The sequence below is a fragment of the Ovis canadensis genome, chromosome 12, assembly GCF_042477335.2.
Source record: "Ovis canadensis isolate MfBH-ARS-UI-01 breed Bighorn chromosome 12, ARS-UI_OviCan_v2, whole genome shotgun sequence".
NCBI lineage: Eukaryota > Metazoa > Chordata > Mammalia > Artiodactyla > Bovidae > Ovis > Ovis canadensis.
In genome coordinates this window covers 43,144,710-43,169,941 of record NC_091256.1, presented here as the reverse complement: position 1 = coordinate 43,169,941, position 25,232 = coordinate 43,144,710, and the positions used below count along the sequence as shown (strand labels likewise).

The 25,232-nt window shown below is 40.5% G+C and overlaps 1 protein-coding gene across 1 annotated transcript in view; it reads left to right on the top strand.

The window, feature by feature from the left end:
* Positions 1 to 25,232, top strand: part of CATSPERE (catsper channel auxiliary subunit epsilon) — a 152,645-nt gene that overhangs the window by 108,214 nt on the left and 19,199 nt on the right. The window contains exons 14-19 of the mRNA XM_069545510.1: positions 2,439 to 2,491; positions 4,993 to 5,043; positions 5,660 to 5,693; positions 5,763 to 5,842; positions 15,266 to 15,365; positions 20,008 to 20,094. Coding sequence (XP_069401611.1) covers positions 2,439 to 2,491; positions 4,993 to 5,043; positions 5,660 to 5,693; positions 5,763 to 5,842; positions 15,266 to 15,365; positions 20,008 to 20,094 — 405 coding nt within the window. The remainder of the gene's footprint in view (positions 1 to 2,438; positions 2,492 to 4,992; positions 5,044 to 5,659; positions 5,694 to 5,762; positions 5,843 to 15,265; positions 15,366 to 20,007; positions 20,095 to 25,232) is intronic.

The window sequence follows — 25,232 nt, the reverse complement described above, 5'->3', positions numbered from 1 at the left end:
TATTAACCTACCCACTGAAATAGAATGGAGAATAGACCATATAGTAGATGATGGAATATGCCAGAGTCCTTTGGGCAATAGGAAAATGTGGCAAGAAAACATATACCAGGCAGAGCACAATGGGGCATACCCACATGAAGAATTCAAAGTTAATTGAATTAACTAGCTAGCCAAGAAAATAAAAACTAGTACACAACTGCAAGGTATGCTCTAAACCACAGGGACCCCTTTTTGTGCTCCCATCCCCACTGGTAAGCAAGTCATCAGCCTGCCAGATAAGTACTATAGACAGAGGGCCCACAGACTTCTTCTATGGTTGGATGAAGTTCAGTTCAGTTCAGTCACTCAGCCGTGTCTGACTCTTTGCAACCCCATGAATCGCAGCACGCCAGGCCTCCCTGTCCATCACCAACTCCTGGAGTTCACTCAGACTCGCGTCCATCGAGTCCGTGATGCCATCCAGCCGTCTCATCCTCTGTCATCCCCTTATCCTCCTGCCCCCAATCCCTCCCAGCATCAGAGTCTTTTCCAATGAGTCCACTCTTCGCATGAGGTGGCCAAAGTACTGGAGTTTCAGCCTCAGCATCATTCCTTCCAACGTAATCCCAGGGCTGATCTCCTTCAGAATGGACTGGTTGGATCTCCCTGCAGTCCAAGGGACTCCCAAGAGTCTTCTCCAACACCACAGTTCAAAAGCATCAATTCTTCTGCGCTCAGCCTTCTTCACAGTCCAACTCTCACATCCGTACATGACCACAGGAAAAACCATAGCCTTGACTAGACGGACCTTAGTCGGCAAAGTAAGATAAACCTACTGGAGCAAATGGCTCATGGGGTGAGCAATTTGAAAACGAGCCTGCCATCTTTGCCACTGAGTCTTCATAGCCTGCAGCAGAGCAGCAAATAGAACTGGCAGCCCCAACAAGGCTTCATCTCAGTTTTTTAACCATACACCAAGAACCAGAATGCAGTGAGGCCACCCTAGTAAGCCAGGCTGCAGAAGGACAAAATAATTCCTTCCAAAGTGAAATTTCCCAGGGAGAGATGACTACACTGACTAATATGTTGTCTTCCAACATTTCTATGTTGAAAGCCTTTAGAATTCCTGTCTCAGTTCCTGTCTCAGTTCAGTTGTTCTGTCCAGTTAGAGGGGAATATGCTGTGTCTGATCTGAGCTAAGGGAGGAGGAGTTCTGCCCTGTACTTGAGAGAATGATAAAGAAATATTTCTTAATAAAGAAACCCAATACACTCATCATTCTCATTTGGGCTATACGTCAGAATTTCTCTATTGGATGACCAGTCCCAGGAAGGATGTGTCAGTCCTCCAGCAGTGGGTACCCTGCACAACAGGCTTATTCACGCTTCCCACATTCTGCACCCATGCTCTTGTTGAAGAGCCACCTCCAGGTCAACTCATATTTTTAATCTTAGTCATGATTGTTAATTCTGACGTTAGGGATGACTTTAGTGAACTAAGACCCTGAAAAGAAGAGATGTTACAAATAATATCATCAAGTGATAGTGTGTTGTAACTATGAAAAACTTGAGGACCTCTGCCAACCATGTACCTTATATGGGTAACTTAGTAAAGATAAAGGGCAGACCCCTGCTTCTAAATACATTTGATGGGAAAAGATTTAGTGATGATAGATAGCAAGGACTGTGGGTAGAGTTGTTGAGAGAACAAATCAGGTCCTATGGGTGAGATCAGGTGGTTCAAGGAATAAAATCCATAAACTCCTGCTGTGAAGTATGCCTTTCTAATGAAGCCAGAAAGGGCTTAGTAGGTGCAACTCTGTAAATCCATCAAGCTTGACTGGACATCATTCTCTAACCCTTCCCTCTTGATTCCTAAAGGTTTTCTTTTTTAGATTTGCCTTGTGAAAATATGCAACATATAAGGCGTGTTTATAATAGATGGCAAGTGTCTAGATCCCGCTTAGAAAGCCTGCGGTGGAGGATGGGAAGATGGGCAGGGTATACAGCAATGAGCAAGGTGTCCTGGAGTCAAGTAGAAATAGAAGTTGCTTATCCCAGTTGAGGAAGAACGAGGACTCTAGTTCTAAAATGAAGTCAAATTCATAGTTAAATGTATAACAGAAACCTTCCAGGTGAGTCAGGTGCAAGCTGGAACCACAGAGTTGATAGTCATGATTGTAGAGGTGCTAGTGAAAAATGACATCAAATTGGTTCTCTGATATAGAAGTAAGAAAGCAGAGACCTGACCTTTGAGCTTGTGAGCCCCAAGGGTGAAAGAAAGCAAAGAAAGAAAAAAAAAAAACTGTCAAAGGAGGAAACAGCACAGAGCAGAATAACCAAACTCTACATTTAAAGGGTTATTTCAGATCTAAAATGCAATTGTTTTTAGCTGTAGTAATATTTTAGACTATGTGATTTAGAACCACTAAACTCATCACCTAAATTACTTTACTTTAGGTGTTCCAAATATCTGTTGGCTGTGATGCTAGTAAATTCATTGCTGTTAAAGGGCAAGTATGTTTGCACTTGATTTGTCTTACTCTTTATGTTTTAAAACAAATGTTAAATTAAATGTAATTACTAGTTATATTAGCCTAATGACTGACATGTCCATGTGAAATCCATAATAAACTGACAATTTGTTCAAACCAGACTTTTTTTTTAACTTTTTGCCAAGTCAGATATTACATTTGGCTTCCCTGGTGGCTCAGAGGTTAAAGCGTCTGCCTGGAATGTGGGAGATCTGGGTTCGATCCCTGGGTCAGGAAGATCCCCTGGAGAAGGAAATGGCAACCCACTCCAGTACCCTTGCCTGGAAAATCCCATGGAGGGAGGAGCCTGGTAGGCTACAGTCCATGGGGTCGCAAAAAGTCGGACACGACTGAGCGACTTAACAAAACGAAAAGAGAAAAAGATTTAAACTCTTTCTTTGTTATTAGCATTTTTCTCTGTCTTCCCTTTTCATAAGCCAGTTTCCATCTTTTGCATCACCTCTGTCAGCTCTTCAGTGTAAATTCATTTCCAGAGAAATGAGAGGGAGAAACACTTAACCTCTGTTGTCCATCCTACTCAAACCAGTTATAATTGCATTTCTGTCAGAGGATGGCTCATAAGCACATGAGAGAAGCCTACTTCCTTCTCCTTTTTCCATGGATGAAAGCAAGTCACTTCATACATAGATTCAAATATTTTTCCATGAGAAAGTTTTCTGAAGCAAACCTAACAGAACCGCCAGTGTTTCCTCCAGAGAATTCCAAGATGTGGCTTTTATTGACTTTATTGCGGTTCGCAGTGAAGCACTCTGGGACTTGTGTCACCCACAGTCCTTTCTTCTACATGGGAGAGAATAAAGGTCGGTGTACACAAAAATTAAGCAGCTGAGTCAGAATGTAAAATGGAGACAGAAGCCTATTGCAGTTCCTTTCCTGTGGTTATGGTGAGGGTGGAGTGACACTGACACTTATCTAAATCTATTTATAAAGTGATATGTTCTTATCCAAAACAAAAGTCTATTCATCCGTCATTCTAATAATCTTCTGAGTACTGAATTGTCATGGTTAGTTGCCAGATAGATAATTAAATATTCCCATCTCATTTAGCAAGGAGTTGCATCTCCCATAAACCCTTTTCCAGAAAACACAAAAGCTAACTGATTATAAAGCCTAAAGCATCTTGTTTCTGGAATGGTCTACATCCTTCTCCTCAGAGTATAATCTATGGAGCAGCACCGGCATCACCTGGGAACTTACTAGAAAAGCAGAACCTCAGGTTTCGCTGCTGAACCAGAATCTCTATTGTAACTAAATTTCCAGATTAGTAGGGGCATTAAAATTTGAGAATAACTGCTCTCGGCAATATATATATATAAAGTCACTCAGCCGTGTCCAACTCTCTGCAACCCAATGGACTATAGCATACCAGGCTTCTGTGTCCATTGGATTTTTCAGGCAAGGGTACTGGAGTGGGTTGCCATTTTCTTCTCCAGAGGATTTCCTGACCCAGGGATCAAAACCCAGGTCTCCCGCATTGCAGGCAGACGCTTTACCACCTGAGCTACCAGGGAAGCCCACTCTAAGCAACAGGTTACGAAAAATCAGTTCCCAGTATCCCTGCATGCAGTATTACTACATGTAGATTTCCTTCTTCAGTGAGATGCGAAGCAACTTGCATCCGTCTATTTCTGGGAAGGTTTAGTGAGCTTTCGTCAGACTAGATTGCTCGTCAGAATCACCTGGAGAGCATGTCAGAAAACACAGATTTCAGGTCCTTTTCCAGATCTCTTAGTCAATGACCCACTGTTCTGGACCTCTAAAAATGACCTTAATTTCTTGAATTCAGGTTGTGGTGGGCCTAAGTTTTCACAGTCCACAAAGGAGAGCTATGAGGCCCATGATTCTTCTGGCAGGAGAGATGTTAATACAAGAGGGCATCTCTTGGGATCAAATTTGAGTTCAGGGTGGGAGGTGGTCCCAGGCTTTAATTTTCTATATAAAATAAACATAATGGTATCCAGGGTTCCTTCTGAGTTACACTGGAAGCAGTCAGCAAAAATGATCAAATGAATATAACTTACCAAAAACTCTTATCATTTCATAGACCACAACAGCCTTATGTCTGTATAAACCCTAACTAGAAATTATGTGAATCATTAAAATGGGTCCTTACCTGCACAGCTGAGGCTCTAGTAACAGTTAGAACTGTGTTTTTAAAAATTGTGAAAAATAAAACAGTCCAAAGAAATTTGTCTTTACTTTGATAGATTTTCCACAAATTTTTCACATGTATCAAATATGAGAGGTAAATCAGTATATTTCTAATTCTGGCACCTTCAGAAATGTTTGTGAAAATAGAAATGCTAGGCCCATACACCAATCCCAGAAATTCTAATTCAATAAGTGATGATTCTGTGATACTTCTGAGTTTAAAAATCACTGAGTTAAACAATTAAATGTTTGTGCTAATAAATAAGGAATGATGATATTACAACTTCATTGTATTTTATTTCTTGTAGATTTACTAAAAAAGAATGTCTTCAGCATGATTTTTTTTACATCATTGAACAGTAAGCAATATTTTCTAACATAAGCATTGACTTGTATATTAATGTACTATCAGTAATTTATGATTAGTTTGTATTTATTCCTATTAGCACCAGTCTTTTCTGATATGTGCATTTATTGCTATAAATTTACCTCTAGGCACTGATGTTGCTGACTTCCCCAGTGGCTCAGAGGTTAAAGCATCTGCCCACAATGTGGGAGATCTGGGTTCGATCCCTGGGTTGGGAAGATCCCCTGGAGAAGGAAATAGCAACCCACTCCAGTATTCCTGCCTGGAGAATCCCATAGACAGAGGAGCCTGATGGGCTACAACAGGGTCGCAAAGAGCTGGACATGACTGAGCAACTTCACTCACTCACTCACAAATTTTGATAAGCTGTGTTTTCATTTTCATTTAGTTGAGTGTATTTTTTAAACTTCTCTTGAGAGTTCATCTTTGATCCATGTGTTATTTAGAAATGTGTTTTTTAACCTCCACATATTTTAGGAGTTTTTGTAATTATGGTCATCTGTTTGACTTTTTTGTGATACCTCTTTACCTAAGCAAAGTAATGGTTTAAACTTTTTAAGCTTTTGGAAGAGGAAAGATTCTAAGTAACAAAAAAAATTTTTTTACAGGTCATATCTCAGGGATCGACCATCTAAACCATTGGTAAGAAAACTATAATTCTGTCAATCAGCCAAATATAGAAAATAACTAAAGCATTTTTTCCTCTTCTAGAGAGTAAAGTATAATTGGGACAAATATGGCTGCCCATTGAAAGTTAATATCAGAGAAAAATTTCACCCTTTGGTTCAACTGTAAGTATATTCTCACTAAAAAGTTTAACTTACTTTTGAAAGTCTCAAAATTATGAAAAGCCTAATTAATCATGTATTTAATAATAAATAGTTTTGAGCACCCAACATATGCATCACTGAGTTTTCAGTGCCAGTTATACAAAACTGGATGATCTGTGGTCCATGCATGAGGGAGGTTACAGTTTAGAAGCTGAGGCATAAGTGGGTAAGAGGGTTGAAACTCTTCTCAGGGATGCAGACAGAAGCTAACGCTTGCTTTATCCTCTCTAAACCTCTCCTCAACCTACAGCACCCCTCCCCATTAGGAACTACCTCCCCCTTAATGTTCTCTCCCAGAGACATGCACTCTTCAGTTCAGTTCAGTTCAGTTGCTCATTTGTGTCTGACTCTTTGTGACACCATGGACCGCAGCACGCCAGGCCTCCCTGTCCATCACCAATTCCCGGAGTTTACCCAAACTCATGTCCATTGAGTTGGTGATGCCATCCAACCATCTCATCCTCTGTCATCCCCTTCTCCTTCTGGCTTCAATCTTTTCCCAGCATCAGGGTCGTTTCCAATGAGTCAGCTCTTTGCATCAGGTGGCCAAAGCTTGAACATCAGTCCTTCCAAAGAAAACTTCAGGACTGATCTCCTTTAGGATGGACTGGTTGAATCGCCTTGTAACCGGTCCCTCCAAGGGATTCTCAAGAGTCTTCTCCAACACCACAGTTCAAAAGCATCAATTCTTCGGCCCTCAGCTGTTTTTATAGTCCAACTCTCACATCCATACATGACTACTGGAAAAATCATAGCTTTGACTAGACTGACCTTTGTTAGCAAAGTAATGTCTCTGCTTTTTAATATGCTGTCTAGGTTGATCATAACTTTCCTTCCAAGGAGTAAGCATCTTTTAATTTTATGGCTACAGTCACCACCTGCAGTGATTTTGGAGCCCCAAAAAATAAAGTCAGCCACTGTTTCCACTGTTTCCCCGTCTATTTGCCATGAAGTGATGGGACCAGATGCCATGATCTTAGTTTTCTGAATGTTGAGCTTTAAGCCAACTTTTTCACTCTCCTCTTTCACTTTCATCAAGAAGCTTTTTAGTTCCTCCTCACTTTCTGCCGTAAGGGTGGTGTCAACTGTATATCAGAAGTTACTGATATTTCTCCCAGCAATCTTGATTCCAGCTTGTGCTTTATCCAGCCCAGCGTTTCTCATGATGTACTCTGCATATAAGTTGAATAAGCAGGGTGACAATATACAGCCTTGATGTACTCCTTTTCCTGTTTGGAACCAGTCTCAAATCATCTCAAATCATCATTATTAAACACCTGTTGTTGTTCAGTCACTTAGTCATGTCCAATTCTTTGTGACTCCATGGACATATGTCATGGAAGCATGCCCCATGGACGTATGCTAGGCTTCCCTCTCCCTCCCCATCTCCCAGAGTTTGCCAAAGTTCATGTCCAAAGTTCATGTTTAATCAGTGATTAGACACCTAATTTACACCAATTACTGTGCTGGGCACTGGGAATTCAAAGAAGAGTAAGACAGGATTTCTGCTTTCAAGAATCTGATAAATTAGATATGAACTGATATGCTAAATGGAAAAATAGAAAGGAATAGTATGGGTTGTTGCTACTGAAAAGAAAAGAATCCAATTCAGCTATGGAAGGGAGAGGGGCACTGGGAAGTGTTCCCAGAGCATTAGAGCTGAGTCACTGAGGCTTAAAGGATAATATTTAGCTGAAGGCAATGGAGGAAAGGAGAAGTGGGAAAGGTAACAGGGAATTCCACTGAGTAAGCCTTTCAAGCAGAAGTGATAGAGGAAGAAATTTCATAGTTCAAGTGGTATAATGTTATTGGAGCACAAAATGAGTCATGATGTGTCAGGAGAAAAGGCTGAGAAACTAGCTAGGTAGAGTCCAGACCATGGAAGGCTTTCTAGCCATTCTTTTTTTTTTTTTTCCCCAAAAAACTTATTTAACCGAAGGAAAATTGCTTCACAATATTGTATTTACCTTTGCCATTCATTAACGTGAATCCGCCATAGGTATACATGTGTGTCCCCTCCCTCTTTAACTTCCCTCCTTAACTTCCCCTTCCCATACCTCTAGGTTGTTACAGAGCCCCAGTTTGAGTTCCCTGAGTCATACAGCAAATTTTCATTGGTTGTCTGTTTTACACATGGTAGCATACATGCTTGCATGTTACTGTCTCCATTCGTCCCACCCTCTCCTCCCTCCCTCCCTGTTGCCCGTGTCCATAAACACCTGTTCTCTATGTCTGCGTCTCCATTGTTGCCCTGTAAATAGGTTCATCAGTACCATCTTTCTAGATTCCATATACATGTGTTAATAAATGATACTTGTTTTTCTCTTCCTGACTTAGTTCACTCTGTATAATAAGCTCTAGGTTCATCCATCTCATTAGAACTGATTCAAATGCATTCCCTTTTATGGTTTCTAGCCATTCTTATTGTAGAGTGGCATGATTAAATATTTGCTGTCTCTGAGAGATGTGTAGAAGATTTCAGGGAACCAAGTCTAAGGAAGGAGACCAGGCAGTAAACTGTTTTAGTAGTACAGGGAGGAAAAAAAAAAAATGAGACAGCAACAAAGACAAAGAAGAGGGATCACTTATGAGAAAATCAGTGATAATAACAGGCAGGGCTTGATAACTGATAGATGAAAGTGATGAGGGAAAGAATAAGGAAGGTGAATAAGTCGAAGCTGTATCAGTCAGAAGAGATCTTCCACAAACTTCTACGGCTATTATCTATCCGTCTTCAAGCATCTGTACCCATTAACTCTGGCTGTCTTCCTATCACCATAGATAAAGTATATGGGTATCTAAGGCCTCCATTTGTGAACTGGATCCCTGCCCCCCTTTCCTAATTAAGATCACTGTTTCTGAAATTTGCCCTTTTCTCTTGCATCATCAACTTTACCCTACTAGATCATCACACAAATACGCAGTTCTTCCCCTCATTGAAATCAAAACAAAACCCGAAACCTTCTCTTTGTCTCCACTCCTCCTCTAGCTACTATACTCATTGTCATCAACTCTTCTCCTATCCTCTCCCAAATCTTTCTCAGTCAGGCTTTTACCCTCCACCCCTCCACTGACATTGCCAGCCAGTGTGGCCAGCTGGCTCCGTATTGCTAACTCAGTGGTCAGTTCTCAGGTCTCATCTTACTGTATCTCATTAACGAGAACTGATACGGTTGATCCTTTCCTCCTACTTAAAATATCTTCCTTATTGGGATTCCGGATGTCGTATTTTCCTACTTTTCCTGTTACCTCACTGATAGCTCTTCCTCAATTTCTTAGTTTATTATTTTCTCCATGACTGGTTTTTTTAACTTTTTACTTTGCATTGGGGTATAGCCAATTAACAAACAATGTTGTGATAGTTTCAGGTGAACAGCAAAGGGACTCAGCCATACATATACATGTACCCATTCTCCCCCAAATTCCCCTCCCATCCAGGCTGTCCTGTAACATTGAGCAGAGTTCCATGTGCTATACAGTAGGTCCTTGTTGGTTATCCATTTTAAAATATAGCAGTGTGTACATGTCCATCTCAAACTCCCTAACTATCCTTTTCCCCTATCTTTATACCCAGCAACCATAAGTTCATTCTCTAAGTCTGTGAGTCTGTTTGTTTTGTAAGTTCATTTGTATCATTTCTTTTTAGATTCCTATATAAGGGATGTCATACAATATTTCTCCTTCTCTGTCTGACTTACTTCACTCAGTAGGACAATCTCTAGGTCCCTCCATGTTGCTGCAAATGGCATTATTTCATTCTTTTTAACGGCTGAGTAATATCCCACTGCATATATGTACCACATCTTTTTTAATCTATTACTCTATCGAAGGGCATTTAGGTTGCTTCTATGTCCTGGCTATTGCAAACAGTGCTGCAATGAATATTGGGTTGCAGGTGTCCTTTCAGAACATGATTTTCTCCAGATATATGCTCAGGAGTGGGATTGCAGGGTCATATGGTAGCTCTATTTTTAGTTTTTTAGGGACTCTCCATACTGTTCTCCATAGTGACTGGACCAATTTACATTCCTACCAACAGTGTAGGAAGGTTCCCTTCTCTCCACAGTCTCTCCAGCATTTATTGTTTGTAGATATTTTGAGGACTGCCATTCTGAACTCTGTGAGGGAATACCTCATTGTAGTTTTTATTTTTATTTCTCTAATAATTAGCAATGTTGAGCATCTTTTCATGTGCCTCTTGTCCATTTGCATGTCTGTCTTCTTTGGAGAAATGTCTTAAGATCGTCCACCCATTTTTTAATTGTTTTTTTTTTCATGGACTGTGCATATTTTGGAGATTAATCCCTCTTTGGTCACTTCATTTGCAAATTTCATTTTCTTCTTTTCTATGGATTATCTTTTCATTTTGTCTGTGGTTTCTTTTGCTGTGCAAAAAAGCTTTTAAGTTTCATTAGGCCTCATGTGTTTATTTTTATTTCCATTACTCTAGGAAGTAGACCAAAAAAAGAGATCATTGCTGTGATTTATGGAGAAGGCAATGGCACCCCACTCCAGTACTCTTGCCTGGAAAATCCCATGGATGGAGAAGCCTGGTAGGCTGCAGTCCATGGGGTCTCGAAGAGTCAGACACAACTGAGTGACTTCTCTTTCACTTTTCACTTTCATGCACTGCAGAAGGAAATGGCAACCCACTCCAGTGTTCTTGCCTGGAGAATCCCAGGGACAGGGGAGCCTGGTGGGCTGCCATCTATGGGGTCACACAGAGTCGGACACAACTGAAGCTACTTAGCAGCAGCAGCAGCAGCTGTGATTTATGTCAGAGAATATTCTCCTTATGTTTTCCTTTAACAGTGTTATGGTATCTGGTCTTATGTTTAGGTCTATAATATATCCTGAGTTTACTTTTGTGTAGGGTGTTAGAGAATGTTCTGATTTCATTATTCTACACGTAGCTGTCTAGTTTTCTCAGCACTACTTATTGAAGAGATGGTCTCTTCTCTGTTGTATACTCTTGCCTTTGTCATAGATTAATTAGCCATAGGGTAAACTGGTTTATTTCTGGGGTTTCTATCCTGTTCCATTGATCTATATTTCTGTTTTTGTGTCAGTATCATACTGTCTTGATTACTGTAACTTTGTAGTATAGTCTGAAGTCAGGGAGTCTGATTCCTCCAGCTGTGTTCTTCTTTCTCAAGATTGCTTTGGCTATTCAGGGGCTTTTGTATTTCCATACAAATTGTAAAAAATTTTGTTCTGATTCTGTAAAAAATGCAATCAGTAACTTGACAGATATTATATTGAATCTGCAGATTGCCTTGGGCTTATAGTCATTTTGACAACATCGATTATTCCAATATTGAACATGATATTGCTTTCCATCTGTTTGTGTCATCTTTGATTTCTTTCATGAGTATCTTATAGTTTTCAGAGGTCTTTTGCCTCCTTAGGTGGGTTTATTCCTAGGTACTTTATTTTTTGATGCAATGGCAATTTTTAAAAATCTGCACTAAATGACATCTTAAACAAAGTAAAAAAGTGGTTTAAATGTTTGGTTTTTTTTATGTCTTTAAGTACAGATTTTTAAGAATTGTGGTAAAATATGGCAAACATTTGGATGAATACCTTATGTAGACAACAGAATGCCAAATAGCAGTTAAAATGAATCAGCTATGATGCTTGTAAGAGGGAATCAAATGATTGGCCGTGAATTCCAGGTTGGGTAGGGAAGGAAGAGAGATCAGGAGGGACCCACTAATGAGGAAAACAGATCAAGAGACTGGAAATTTCTGTGCATTTATCTCAAAATCTAATACCGAGTGGAAAAAAAAGTCACCAAAAGATACTTACAGTATAATATCATGTATGTACATTTTCAAAGCCATAAATCAATAATATACATGACTTCTGGACACATTTATATATAAGTAAAGTACACAACCTGGATGGAAATGATAAATAATAATTTTCACATTATTCTCCGTATATTTGAAACATCTAATTAAAATAAAATAAGCGCCTAAGCTGTAGGAGCAAGGTCCGTGAAGAAAGCTGGGGAAGCAGACTCAAAGGCCCAGGTGGCAAGGCTCAGAGGATAATCCATTCTTTGAGACTGGGGTGCATGTGTGCTCAGTGGGTCAGTCGTGTCCAGCTCTTTGCGACCCCATGGACTGTAGCCCACCAGCTTCCTCTGTCCATGGGATCTTCCAGGCAAGAATGCTGGAGCAAGTTGCCATTCCCTCCTGAGTCCTGCGTCTCCTGCATTGGCAGGCACAGTCTTCACTGTTATGCCATCTGGGAAGCCCCTGAGATTCGGAGGGAAGAAGTAAAAATGACTAGTTTGGAGACCGGAATGTAGAAGTTGAGAGAGGTCATGTCTGATAGCCCCGATTTACTTACACGAAGTAGAAAGGAGGATCGTCTGTAAACTGAGAGAAGGGAGGGGTTGAGGAGGGGACTTCAGGAGAATGTCAAAGGTCACTGAGGGTAAAATGGAAAGGAGCAGGCTAAGGGCCTGTAAAAAGATTGCTGCACAACAGCAGAGGCACAATTGAGGTAAGACACCATGAGTAGGTCCAATCCTCACACACACTGAACTTCCCAAGTATCACATACACAGCTGAAGAAGACACAGGTAACATCCAAGGTTTAGGTTACACGTTAGATGCGAGGGGAAGAATAACTGAGTGTATCCAGGGTACTGGTGGGAGACAGCAGATCAGATGATCAACCATGAGATTGGGCTGAGTGGGAGAGGAAGAGCAGCTAGAAAGGAACTTCCATGCAGCAGAGAAGCAGAGGGGAATAAGGGGAATGGAGGTGCATAAGAGGTCAAGGGGCAGGTGAGAGGATGTGAAAGATGGAAGAGGTTGGGGTCAGAAAGTGGCCTTTTAGAGCAGCACTACTTTGGACTATTGCGGCAGTACTTTTCTCTAGGGGTAACCTTTTGTATCTCTGTGACAAGAAACCACTTGATAAAGCTTGTTGACTCCAATTCTCCTAAGATAATTAACCAAATATTGAGGGTAAGTACAGTGGGATGGGCTTCCCACGTGGCTCAGTGGTAAAGAATCCATCTGCCAATTCAGGAGACCTGAGTTCAATCCCTGGGTGGGGAAGATCCCCTGGAGAAGGAAATGACAACCCACTCCAGTATTCTTGACTGGGAAATCCCATAGACAGAGGAGCCTAGCAGGCTACCAGTCCATGGGGCAGCAAAAGAGTCACACAACTTAGTGACTAAACAACTACAGAGGGACAGTCAGATCAATACGCCTCAGTGTCCAGTTCAACTAGATTATAGCAATACATAGTTAATAACCCAGTATTCAATTAGGTATTTACCAGAAGCAAATTGGGTGCCTTGAGATAGGGGTGGTCACTAGGAAATTAGCATGTAGTCTAGGTCTCTAGATTATAATAAATGCCTTACCTTTGTAGAAAGCGGCTTAGGAACAAAGTTGGGCAGAATTTTATAGGTAAAATAACAGATTCACTATCAAATATTAACAAGAATAAAGCAAGCCTTAGAAGTATGATTCAGCTGGGAATATGTCACCCCAGCTGCTTCTTTGCTATCAATTCCCATGCCAACCCATCCCAAACTAGAATTTGGTGCTACAGAAGCAACCCAGAAGGAGAGGGACATAATTGCTCTACTGTGATGCAGGAAGTTCAATAGCAGATATTAGGGGTGTTTTAGGGCTACTCAAGATTTATTTAATCAGATATGGTAAGACACACAGACATGGAAATGACTGTCATGAAGGAAGAAGTTTATTATAAATAACAATCCCAAGAAATAGGAGGCACAGCACATCATGTAGGACCTCATGCGGAAGCACCAGGACCCGTCAGGAGAGAGGGCGTGAGGGGAAAACAGAGGTAAGAGTCTTTACTGTGTTTTCTGTAGGATGGAATGGAAGAGACAGGGCAAGCAGGTTAGAATTGGCTATTTTGAGTAATTTCAGTGGGCTCTGGGCATAAGTGCTTCCTTGTTGTCTAGTACCTCATCTTGGGGTGATTAAAGCAGGTGGATGGAGAGTGGGCCAGTGTGACGACTCATAAAGGAGGTGGGTTCTGGGTGGGCTACAGACTATGGGGCTGCCAGAGTTGGACATCTATGGAAGGACCATCCGAGCTGAGATCAGTAAGCCTCAGTGTCCAGGGTTCTGGGTTGGTTGGTTTGTGTATGAAAGGCATTCCTGGTTTACCATCTCTACGAAGTAACCCTGGGAAGGGCAGTCCCTCCAAGGTAAGCAAGGCCCCAGGTATTAAGCACCACTTTTCAGAAAGTAAAAGACATGATTAATATAATGAGCTATCTGGAGTGACCACACAGGATTGTAAACATATGTCTAATGGATCAATAGAGAGCTCTCTCCTTCCCAATTCCAAAAGTGGAACTGCCATAGTGGAGAAGTTACAAATTGTAGGGAAGAGTTACAAAATGTAGTAACATTCATGAGTCTCTCGGGTTTAATTAGTATTACATCTCACATTAACAAACTTTAATGAAAATAAGCCATGCTTACATGGGCAAGTATTTTTGCCTGGTATTCTCAATGAAATGAATAGAACATCAAAGATCATTATAAACCCAGAAAGCATGGGTTATGCAATTCATTGTTATTGCCACTAGATGACACTGTAGCTTCTTGCTTTTCATGAGTGTCAACCGATGCCTGCTCAAGAGTGTCAACCGATGCCTGCTCAAGAGTTAAGATCTTTTTTATTATATATATATAGGTAGAAATGTAAGCATTTTTAATTGTACAAAGGCAAACATTAAAAAAGATAATATTCGTGATTAAAATTGAATAGCAAAAGGACGGTGGGGGTGGAGGAACAAGAAATATGATTTTATGATTTTTGACTGTTCTTGGGCTTCCCTGATAGCTCAGTAGATAAAGAATCCACCTGCAATGCAGGAGACCCCGATTCGATGCCTGGGTCGGGAATATCTGGAGAAGGGGTAGACTACCCACTCCAGTATTCTTGGGCTTCCCTTGTAACTCAGCTGGTAAAGAATCTGCCTGCAATGTGGGAGACCTGGATTCAGTCCTTGGGTTGGGAAGATCCCCTGGCAAAGGGAAAGGCTACCCACTTCAGTATTCTGGCCTGCAGACAAGGAGTCAGATATGGCTGAGCGACTTTCACTTTCACTCACCTCATCAATATATGGTTGCAGCTGTTTTAAAACATAAAAAATTTCTGCTTCATTACTATTAGTTTTATTTTGAGAGCTGAAGGAAGCCTACACAGTAGGTACTTTATAGATAAGAAAATTGAGGCTTCAAGAGTTTTAAGTAATTTCTGCAGGATCACAAAGCCTAGTGATAAAGACAGGATTTAACCCTAAGCACATCTATCTTAAAATCTGGAGCTCTTAACTCTTCTACACTAAACTGGTGTTTTGTGTTTCAGATACAACGACAATGGTTATGTTGAAGATGTTGAAGTAAATTTCATAGTGTGGGAAACACATGGCAGGGATGACTATAGCTTTAATAATACTATGAAGAAGGTAAGACATTTTTGGATTTAAATAGAATTTAGCATGAAAAATTAGAAAAGTGTTTCTATTTTAAATCGATGTGTAAGTTATCTAAGGAAAACAGAACCAGTCAGCTGTAGGCAGGGGGAGAAAAATACCTCTGTGTTAAATTCTATGACTACTATAATTCATTTATGAAAAAAGAAATCACTGTCACATAGAACAAAAGGGGTTAGAAAAGGTAATGCTTATAGTAGGATGATGCAATTATTACTATTTTATTTTCTCTCCACATTGTATTTAATGTTTGATTATTTATGGGTCTGCCTTTGGCTTTTGGCCAATCATCATATCCATGCTAAATCAAATGGATACACTGTAGGCTTCATCTCGCTTGTTTTTTTTTTTGCAGCATTTGACCCATTGACCTTGGCTTCTCTGTCCCCACACTCTCCTCTCCTGGCTTTCTTTCATCCTCAGTGACTGGTCAGTCTCATCCTCCACAGTGAATCCCTGTTATTCTGCCTGTTCACTTTGCAGGTCACGGCAGAAAAGCCTTACTACTAAGACCAGCACACTTCACTCCCATCCCCGCTATGTGGGGCTTTCTGTCCTGGAGGGCCTCCCATCACGACTGAGCCTCTCTAGAAGTGAACAGCCTTGATTCCTGAGATTTGTCAGAGATGTCAAACAAAACCAGGATGACTCCTTCCAAATTAACTTTCTCATCTATCAGAGACCTTCATTCTCCAAAAAATAGAACCTGCCCAGGTGGCAACCAAAAGACGAGTTCCACCAACTGCCCCCTCCACATTACTATAATTATTTGAGCAAAGAACTCCATCCCATCATACATTCCTCCCATACTTGTTCAGGGTCCAATATGTAAGGTTTTGGGGCCTACTTCCTCCCCACAGTCTCACCCCTGTACTATTCTATCCTTCTTAAACCTTGGCTAAGTTTTCCATTACTCTTCACCACCTCAAACCTTTCTAACATACCTTAAGATTAAAAACCCTAGATCCATCTTCAACAAACATTCCTCAGAGAATATAATTATCCCCATGTTTCTATCAAACCAAGGGTACTCTTTCTCTTACCCTATATACTTAAGGAATGTAGAATTTACATTCTTCCTAATTCACATTATCATTTCCAGATTGTTCTCCTCCTCCCCTGAAACACAATTCAATGCTTCTGTCATCCAATTGTTATCTACCCCATCCCTACTTGCTGACATATTCTCAGTTACTTGATTATTTCTCCCTTGTCCTGAAAACAATTACAATTCTGCCAGCCACCATGTAGCGTTATTGCTGGAAAGAACCTAGCTTTCTAAACAGAGACTACATTTCCCAGCCTCACTTGCCACTAAATGGGGCCATGCTTCTTAACACTGGAATATGAGCAGAAGTTATATGTGTCCAGGATGAAGTGCTCAAGAACTTCACATGAACCTCCATGCTTCCCATCTTCCTTCACATGTCAATATAGCACAGCGACAATCAAAGATGAGAACTGGATGAGAGAGACAGGGAACTTCAAGAAGCCCCTAGATTTTAAAAGTCTGAGTTTTTAATTCACTGCTTTGTGGAGAATCACCCAGGAGTCCCTGCCAGGAACATCTGCATTGGACTCTGTGTGATCAAGAATTAAACATTTCATGTATAAAACCCCTGAGAACTGGGGCTACTATTGAAACAAAGCAGACTAATATAGCTCCCTTTATTAAAATTACATTTCAATGCAAACATTTCAGTCTCTGACCTCAACCCTCAACCCTGTAGCTCTCATTCCCACTACTCCTTTGCCTCTCACTTTTTCTTACACTCTCTAGATATCCATTATATCGAACCTTCTGCTTTCTTCCTCTCGACTTCTCCCATTTTTCTTCTCTCCGTTTCCTATCTAACTTGAATTCCATGGCTCAGTCCTTCAGCTACTGTCTTGCCAATCTATATGTCACTTTCCTCAGTATTATTCTCATTCAGTGTTATAGCAAATTTAAACATCTATCTTTCTGCCTTATCCATGCCTGATTCTGAGCTGCTGATCAGTTCTACAAAAAAGAAATTAAAACTGCAATAACTGAAATTAGGAACTCAACTGTTGGGAGTGATGACTGAAAATAGAATTAGTCATCTAGAGGAGAGATCAGAGGGAAATAGCCAGAATTACACACAGAGAGATAAACTGATTTCAAATATAGGAAAAAACATAAAGGAGATCTTCAATGTGAAGCTCTAAGAGCTGGAATCCTAAAAAAAAAAAAAAAAAAAAAAGTGTTGCTGAGAAGCAACATTTTCCAAAACTGATGAAAGACATCAAAGCATAGAAAAAGTAATCTGCGTCTAGAAACACCACAGTAAAATTTCTAAAATCAAAAGCAAAGGGAAAAATCTTTAAAGTAGAGCAAAAAAGAAAAGTTACCTTCAAAAAAGAAACTGTAAGGTTTAAAGCTATTGTTTCTCAATAAAAACAATAAAAGCCAGAAGTCTTTGAACAAAAATATTTTAAGCTACTGAAAGAAAATAATTTCAAACCTAAAATTCGGAATACAATGGAAATAGCATTTAAAACATGAACCTGAACAACAGATAAGTCTTTAAAAATACATGAAATTAAAAGAGGAAAGAAATTTAAGTAAAAAAGAAATGAAGAATGAAATAAAAATGATTTGAGAGAAAGTGACAAATATTGAGGATAGGCAAAGAAGATTCGATCGATGGGTAAATAGAATTCCTGGAAAAGAGAACCGAAGCAAAGGAGCAAAACCAATACTAATAATTCAACAAAACATCTCCCCACCCAAGAAAAAAATATGTGAAGCTTCTTAGACTTCCCTGGTAGCTCAGTGGTTAAAGCGTCTGCCTGCAATGCGGGAGACCCAGGTTTGATCCCTGGGTTGGGAAGATCTCCTGGAGAAGGAAATGGCAACCCACTCCAGTATTCCTGCTTGGAGAATCCCAGGGACGGAGGAGCCTGGTAGGCTACAGTCCATGGGGTCACAAAGAGTCGGACACGACTGAGCCACTTCACTTCACTTCATTGAAAGATCATACCGTATAACTGAGAATAGCAGATCAGAATAGCCAACCTATGTGTGCTTTATAAACACTCTTCCAGAGTACTGAGGTGGGAGGAAGCACTTTCAATTCATTTTGTAAATCCAGAGGGACTTGATGAGGGCCTTAAGAGAATTATGAGCTAATCTCATTCATGACCATAGATACAAATCACCTGAACAAAATACTAGCATATCAAATACAGCAACTTATTAAAAAATAATGCCAAGCTTTCTTTATTTCATAAATTAAGACTTGAGGATATCACTTGGCAGTCACAGGAATCCAGTATATTAACAGGATAAAGAAAAAAAAACACAGTTATTACAACAGTTGATGGAAAGTCATTTGATTAAAAATGTATTGACTTCCATGGTGGCAAGGAGTCCACCTGCCAATGCAGGAGACATGGGTTTTTGATCCCTGATCTGGGAGAATCCCGCAAACCACAGAGCAACTAAGCCCGTGAGCCACAACTATTGAGCCTGTACTCTAGAGCCTAGGAGTCGCAACTACTGAGGCCATGTGCCATAACTGCGGAAGCCCATGCCGCCTAGAGCCCACGCTCTGCAGCAAGAGAAGCCACTGCAAGGAGAAGCCTGTGCACTGCAACCAGTGAGCAGTTGCCACACTCGCCACACTCGCCACACTCGCCACGACTGGAGACAAGACCATGCAGCAACAAAGACCCAGCACGGCCAAACGAATGTTTAATAAAATTTATTAAACGTGTATCATCCATATATGACACTACTTAAAAATAAATCTTATAAAATTATAAATGAATGGTACTTCTTTCACCTAATAAAATGTGGATACAAAAAAAACCCGTAAAAAACATCATGCTGCTGTGCTTAGTTGCTCAGTCATGTCCAACTCTTTGCAACCCCATGGACTGTAGCCCACCAGGTTCCTTCATCCATGCAGACTCTCCAGGCAAGAATACTTGAGTGGGTTGCTATGCCCTCCTCCAGGGGATCTTCCCAACCCAGGGAATGAACCCAGGTCTCCTGCATTGCAGGTGGATTCTTTACTCTGTGAGCCACCAGGGAAGTCCAAGAAACTGAAGTGGGTACCCTATCCCTTCTCTAGGGGGACTTCCTGACCCAGGAATTGAACCAGGGTCTCCTGCATTGTAGTCAGATTCTTGACCAGCTGAGCTACCTGGGAAGCCCATAAAACATCATACTTAATGGTAAAAATGTGAAAGTCTTCCTTCTGAAATCAGGAATGACACAAGGAGGCCTGTTTTAACCATTTCTATACAACATTGTTCTAGATGTTTATCATAAGGTAAAATATAAGCAATAAAAATAAAAGGGTTGGAAAGGAAGAAATAAAACTGTCATATTCACAGCTAATATGATTGTTCATCTGAACTAATTAAAATTAACAACTGAGTTTAAGAAGTTGTCTCTGTACAAGATCAATATACAAAAGTCCATTTTTTCTATGTATCAGCAAACATTTAAATAATTAAAACTTAGATGTATAATTTCCAATGGCATTAATTAAATACTTAGAAATAAATTGACATGCAAAACATATATATATATAATCTTTCTGTATATATATAATCTTTCTGTGTATATAAAATCTTTTGACAGAGCGGTTGTTTGAATGAAGCTCAAACATGGAATTCAATGATTGAGCTTAACAAGTACCTCCCATTAGAAGAAGTCTGGGGACCTGAGGTAAGAAAAACATTATCTTGTAAATTATTTATTTACAATAACTAACTTGGCAGTTTAGTATTAATAAGTGCTTAAAGAAAACACTTTGGGTTTAAGTTTGATTTTGTAAATCAAATCCAGTTTTTCTGTTCTATTCTAAAATGTTTCATCCCAATTCTGTTTGATCTTCTGTTGCTCTGCATTACTAACAATTTTGTTTTAATTTTCTCTTCTGAAAATCTATCTGCAGACTATTAAATATCTGAAACACATGTTAAAGCACTGAGACTGAATCTTTCTAAAGAATGCCTGACATTTCAATTATTATATAACTAAAAGATCTTTTCTGAATACCAATTGCCATACTGTTTTCAATTGAATCTTCTTAAATTGCAATTATTTTAGTTGGCAAATCAAATCATATCTCATGAATAACATGTGACATAGAAGATACTTCAGCCTTTAAAATGTAAACCCTACAATAAGAATATTATTTTTGCTTCTCCAGCAGAATCTACACATGTCCAGACAGAGATGAACAATGTGTATTTTCCTCTGTATTCCCAAGTCCACACCATCCATTTTCCACCCATTACTCCCTGTCTTCCCAGTAACATAATTCTAGGAGCTTTACTCCAACAATCCTTTGAACAGTTCTTCCAACTCAATATAACCTTCAACTCACTGGTCCTACCACCCTCACTGCACCTCCAGTTCTCTTTTCCTTTTTATTTTAAATTCCACAGTCAATCATCATATCACTCTATTAATAGATACCCTCAATTCCTTTGCTCCCCTCACTTCTTCATATTTCTATAGCTAATCACATCCCTGGTTAAATTCAACTATCCACCTTAGCACCTGACTGTGGTCAGAGAAAAACAAACCCTCGCTGACTTGTTTCACTTTCACTTCATGATTAAAATGGTCCCACAATACTGCCCAGCCAATATTACTGTATTTCTTCAGCTTGTTCCTTCTCCCCCTCCCACAAATAGCTATCGCAGGCTTTCTCCTCTCTCTTTAAATCTCCAGCAACTCTTTCCGCATCCTCATTCTTACATAATGAACTTGCTTCCTACTTCACCAAAATTATTGTAGTTATTAAATCTGGTGCAAGACCCTTTTATCTAATTTTATATAGAGAAGCACATATTTTAAAACATGAAATATGTTACCCTATTGTTTTTAATATTTTTGTTTGTTTTTAATATTTTGACAGCTATAATTCCTTATAACTAGTTTCTTTTGTAATGCAACCTGTGTCACATTATGCTTTTAAAAACATTATTGTGAGCGGGGCCTCACACAATAGTAGTTGTAGGCTTCACTAGATTGCCAAAGGGGTCCATATAAAAATAAAATAAGATACCATTTTTATTTATTTGTACTTCCCTGGTGGCTCAGATGGTAAAGCAGCTGCCTACAATGTGGGAGACCTGGGTTCAATCCCTGAGTCAGGAAGATCTCCTGGAGAAGGAAATGGCAACCCACTCCAGTATCCTTGCCTGGAAAATCCCTTGACGGAGAAGCCTGGTAGGCTACAGTCCATGGGGTCGCAAAGAGTTGGACACAACTGAGCAACTTCACTTTCACAACTTTATTTATATTTTAAAATCTATATTTACATATTTATACACACTCACTATGAGGTTAGGAACCCCTGATATAGATAAAAAAAGAAAGGGACTAAATCTTGGATCATTTCAATACTTAGAGATGGAGCACATGAGGAGTGGTGAAGAAGGTAAAGGGCTTCCCAGGTGGCGCGAGTGGTGAAGAACCCGCCCGCCAGTGCAGGGGACGTAAGAGACATGGGTTCCATCTTTGGGTCGGGTTCCCAGGTGGCGCGAGTGGTGAAGAACCCGCCCGCCAGTGCAGGAGACGTAAGAGACGTGGGTTCCATCTTTGGGTCGGGAAGATCCCCTGGAGAAGGGCATGGCAACCCACTCCAGCATTCTTGCCCAGAGAATCCCATGGACAGAGGAGCCTGGTGGGCTACAGTGCATAGGGTTGCACAGAGTCAGACACAACAGAAGCAACTTAGCACACATGCACAAAAAGGAGGTAAAAAAGGAATAATCCAAGAAGCAAGAGAAAGTCCAGGCAAATATGATGTTCTGGACTTCCTATTAATCAAGTCTCCTCAGATGGAGGGAGGGATCAACTGTGCTAAATTCACTACTAAAATAGGTCAACTTTGATGAGGACTGAAAAAATGATTATTTACTTCAGTAACATAGAGATAACCTTGACAAGATGAGTTTTGGTAGGATAGTGAGAGATAAAACCTTACTGAAGTAGGTTTAATTAGCAAGGAAAAAAAGTTCACAGCAGCAAGAACAGATATCTCTGCAAAGGAGTTTTGTAGTAAAGAAGAGAAACAGTGTAGTAGCTGGAGAGCAATGGGTGAAGAAAAAAAAATCTTCTTTTAATAGTTGAGAGACATAACCACATATTACTGCTGGGAATATTCCAGCAAAAGAGAAAACTGATAGTGCTTCAAATTTAACATGTCAGAAACTGAGCTTCTGATATCTACCCTCCAAACGAGCCCCTCCAGTATTCTTCTCTACCTCAGTTAATAGAAATTCCATCCTCCCAGTTTGGTCAGGATAAAAGCCTCTGCGTGTCATCTTGTGGTCCACATTTGGTCCTTCAGTAAATCTTGTTGGCTCTTTCTCCAAAATGTATTCAGATTTGGTCACCACCCTATTTCAAGCCACCATCACCAACCATCTGGGATATAATCACAGCATCCTAACTGGTCTCTCTGCTTCAGCCTTGCCCACCATGAATCTGTTCACAACATAGCACCAAGCATGATGCTGCTAAAACATAAATCAGAACATGCCACTCTTCTGCTCAAAAACCAAGCAGTGGTTCTGATATCACTTAGAGTTATGACAAAGCCAACAGGACTTCCTGCATCGCATCCCCTGCCGACCCCCATCATGACTAGCTAATACCTTCCTTCAGGTCTTTACTTAAAAGTCAACTAGTCAGTGAAGATTTCCCTGGCCACTCCACTGAAAAATTTAAACATCACCCCATGACAGTTCCTATCTCCCTCCCCTATTTTCTTAAATGTCATTAGCATTTATAACTCCCTGATATATTACATAGTCTACTTATTTATCTTATACATTATCTGACTCCCCAACTAAGATATAGGCTCCATAAGGGAAGGGAATTTTGCTTGTTGTTTTCACTAGCATCTGACCCATTACAGGTGCTCAGTATATATTTGTGAAGCCAATTAATTAATTATAGGTCATCTACTTATTACAAGGAGTATTATTCAGCTATTTAAAAATCATAAAGAATTAAACTAGTAATGGAATCAGTTAAAAACAAAACTTACCCTTCTAACTTCTTACTGAAGGGCATCCAAGAATCTGGGGTTGAGGATAGATGTAGGTAACACTCTGGCTCAAAATCCCACAAAGGGCACCCAAATGTTGTAAGATATGATAAAATAACATAGTCCTAGGAAGCAATGAGCTACCTGATAACTAGCATTCAAGTAGTTCACCTCAATCAGTACAATACAGTATTGTTGTTATTTAGTTGCTAAGTTGTGTCTGACTCTTTTGCAATCCCATGGACTGTAGCCCACCAGGCTCCTCTGTCCATGGGACTTCCCAGTGGGTTGCCATTTCCTTCTCCAAGGGATCTTCCCAACACAGGGACTGAACTGGTGTTTCCTGCATTGGCAGGCAGATTCTTTACCACTGAGCCACCAGGGAAGCCCCAATACAGTGCGGTACTTCTCAAATTTTAGAATTACGTAGAGGTGACGTCAGAATCACCTAGAGGACTTGCTAAAACAGATCTCCAGGTCCTACCTCCAAAGTTTCTGATTCATCAGATCTGGGGCTAAGCCCCCAAATTTGTATTTCTAACAAGTTCCCAAGTGATGCTGATCGGGGGACCACATTCTAGAAACATTGAAATAGTGGCTTACATTCTATAAAGAATTCTGAAGTGCCCACACCAGGCCTTAAGTGTTCAATTCTACCATATGAGAAATAAAAATCTCACCACTGAAAGGGTGGATTCAGTCTGGAGTTTGAATATAATAGAAGGCTGCTGCTGCTGCTGCTGCTAAGTCACTTCAGTCGTGTCCCACTCTGTGCGACCCCACAGACGGCAGCCCACCAGGCTCCCCCATCCCTGGGATTCTCTAGGCAAGAACACGAGTGGGTTGTCTTTTCCTTCTCCAATGCATGAAAGTGAAAAGTCAAAGTGAAGTCGCTTGGTCGTGTCCGACTCTTAGCGACCCCATGGACTGCAGCTTACCAGGCTCCTCCGTCCATGGGATTTTCCAGGCGAGAGTACTGGAGTGGGGTGCCATTGCCGCCTGCTCCAAGGCTGCTGCTGCTGCTGCTAAGTCGCTTCAGTCGTGTCCGACTCTGTGTGACCCCATAGATGGCAGCCCACCAGGCTCCCCCATCCCTGGAATTCTCCACACAAGAACACTGGAGTGGGTTGCCATTTCCTTCTCCAATGCATGAAAGTGAAAAGTGAAAGTGAAGTCGCTCAGTCGTGTCCAACTCTTCGCGACCCCATGGACTGCAGCCTCCCAGGCTCCTCCATCCATGGGATTTTCCAGGCGAGAGTACTGGAGTGGGGTGCCATCGCCTTCTCTGTTCTCCAAGGCAGTTACCTGCAAAGACTAGTTATGTCCTAGTGAGTAAGGCTATGCTTACTAAAGAGTGTCACTATGTATTTATTCAACATGGCAATCAGAGGTACTGTCTTCCTGAAACATATACCTGATATGAAATAACCTTCCAGTTCTTAGAGCTGTACTGGTTACTGCATAGTCCTGATTCTGTAAGGATGAAAGACATTTGTATAAAGACCTGGGAAGTAGCTTACAGACTGTAATTTCTCAAGAGAAAATCTGAAGGGCTCACAAACAAAGGTGGCATTTTCACAGGTTCTTCCAAGTTAACGTTAGAGTTTGAGAAGGAAAGGGAGAATGTGGATTATGAATGGCTAGCTACATACTTAATAACTCAGGATGTGAGCTGAGTTTCTGGACATGACTCTATAGTAATCCAAGCAGTCCTTGGCTACAAATGAATAGTAATTCATGAGGCCAAGGACTATATGAACTGTTACTGATTATCATCAAAACCAAGTAGAGTTAA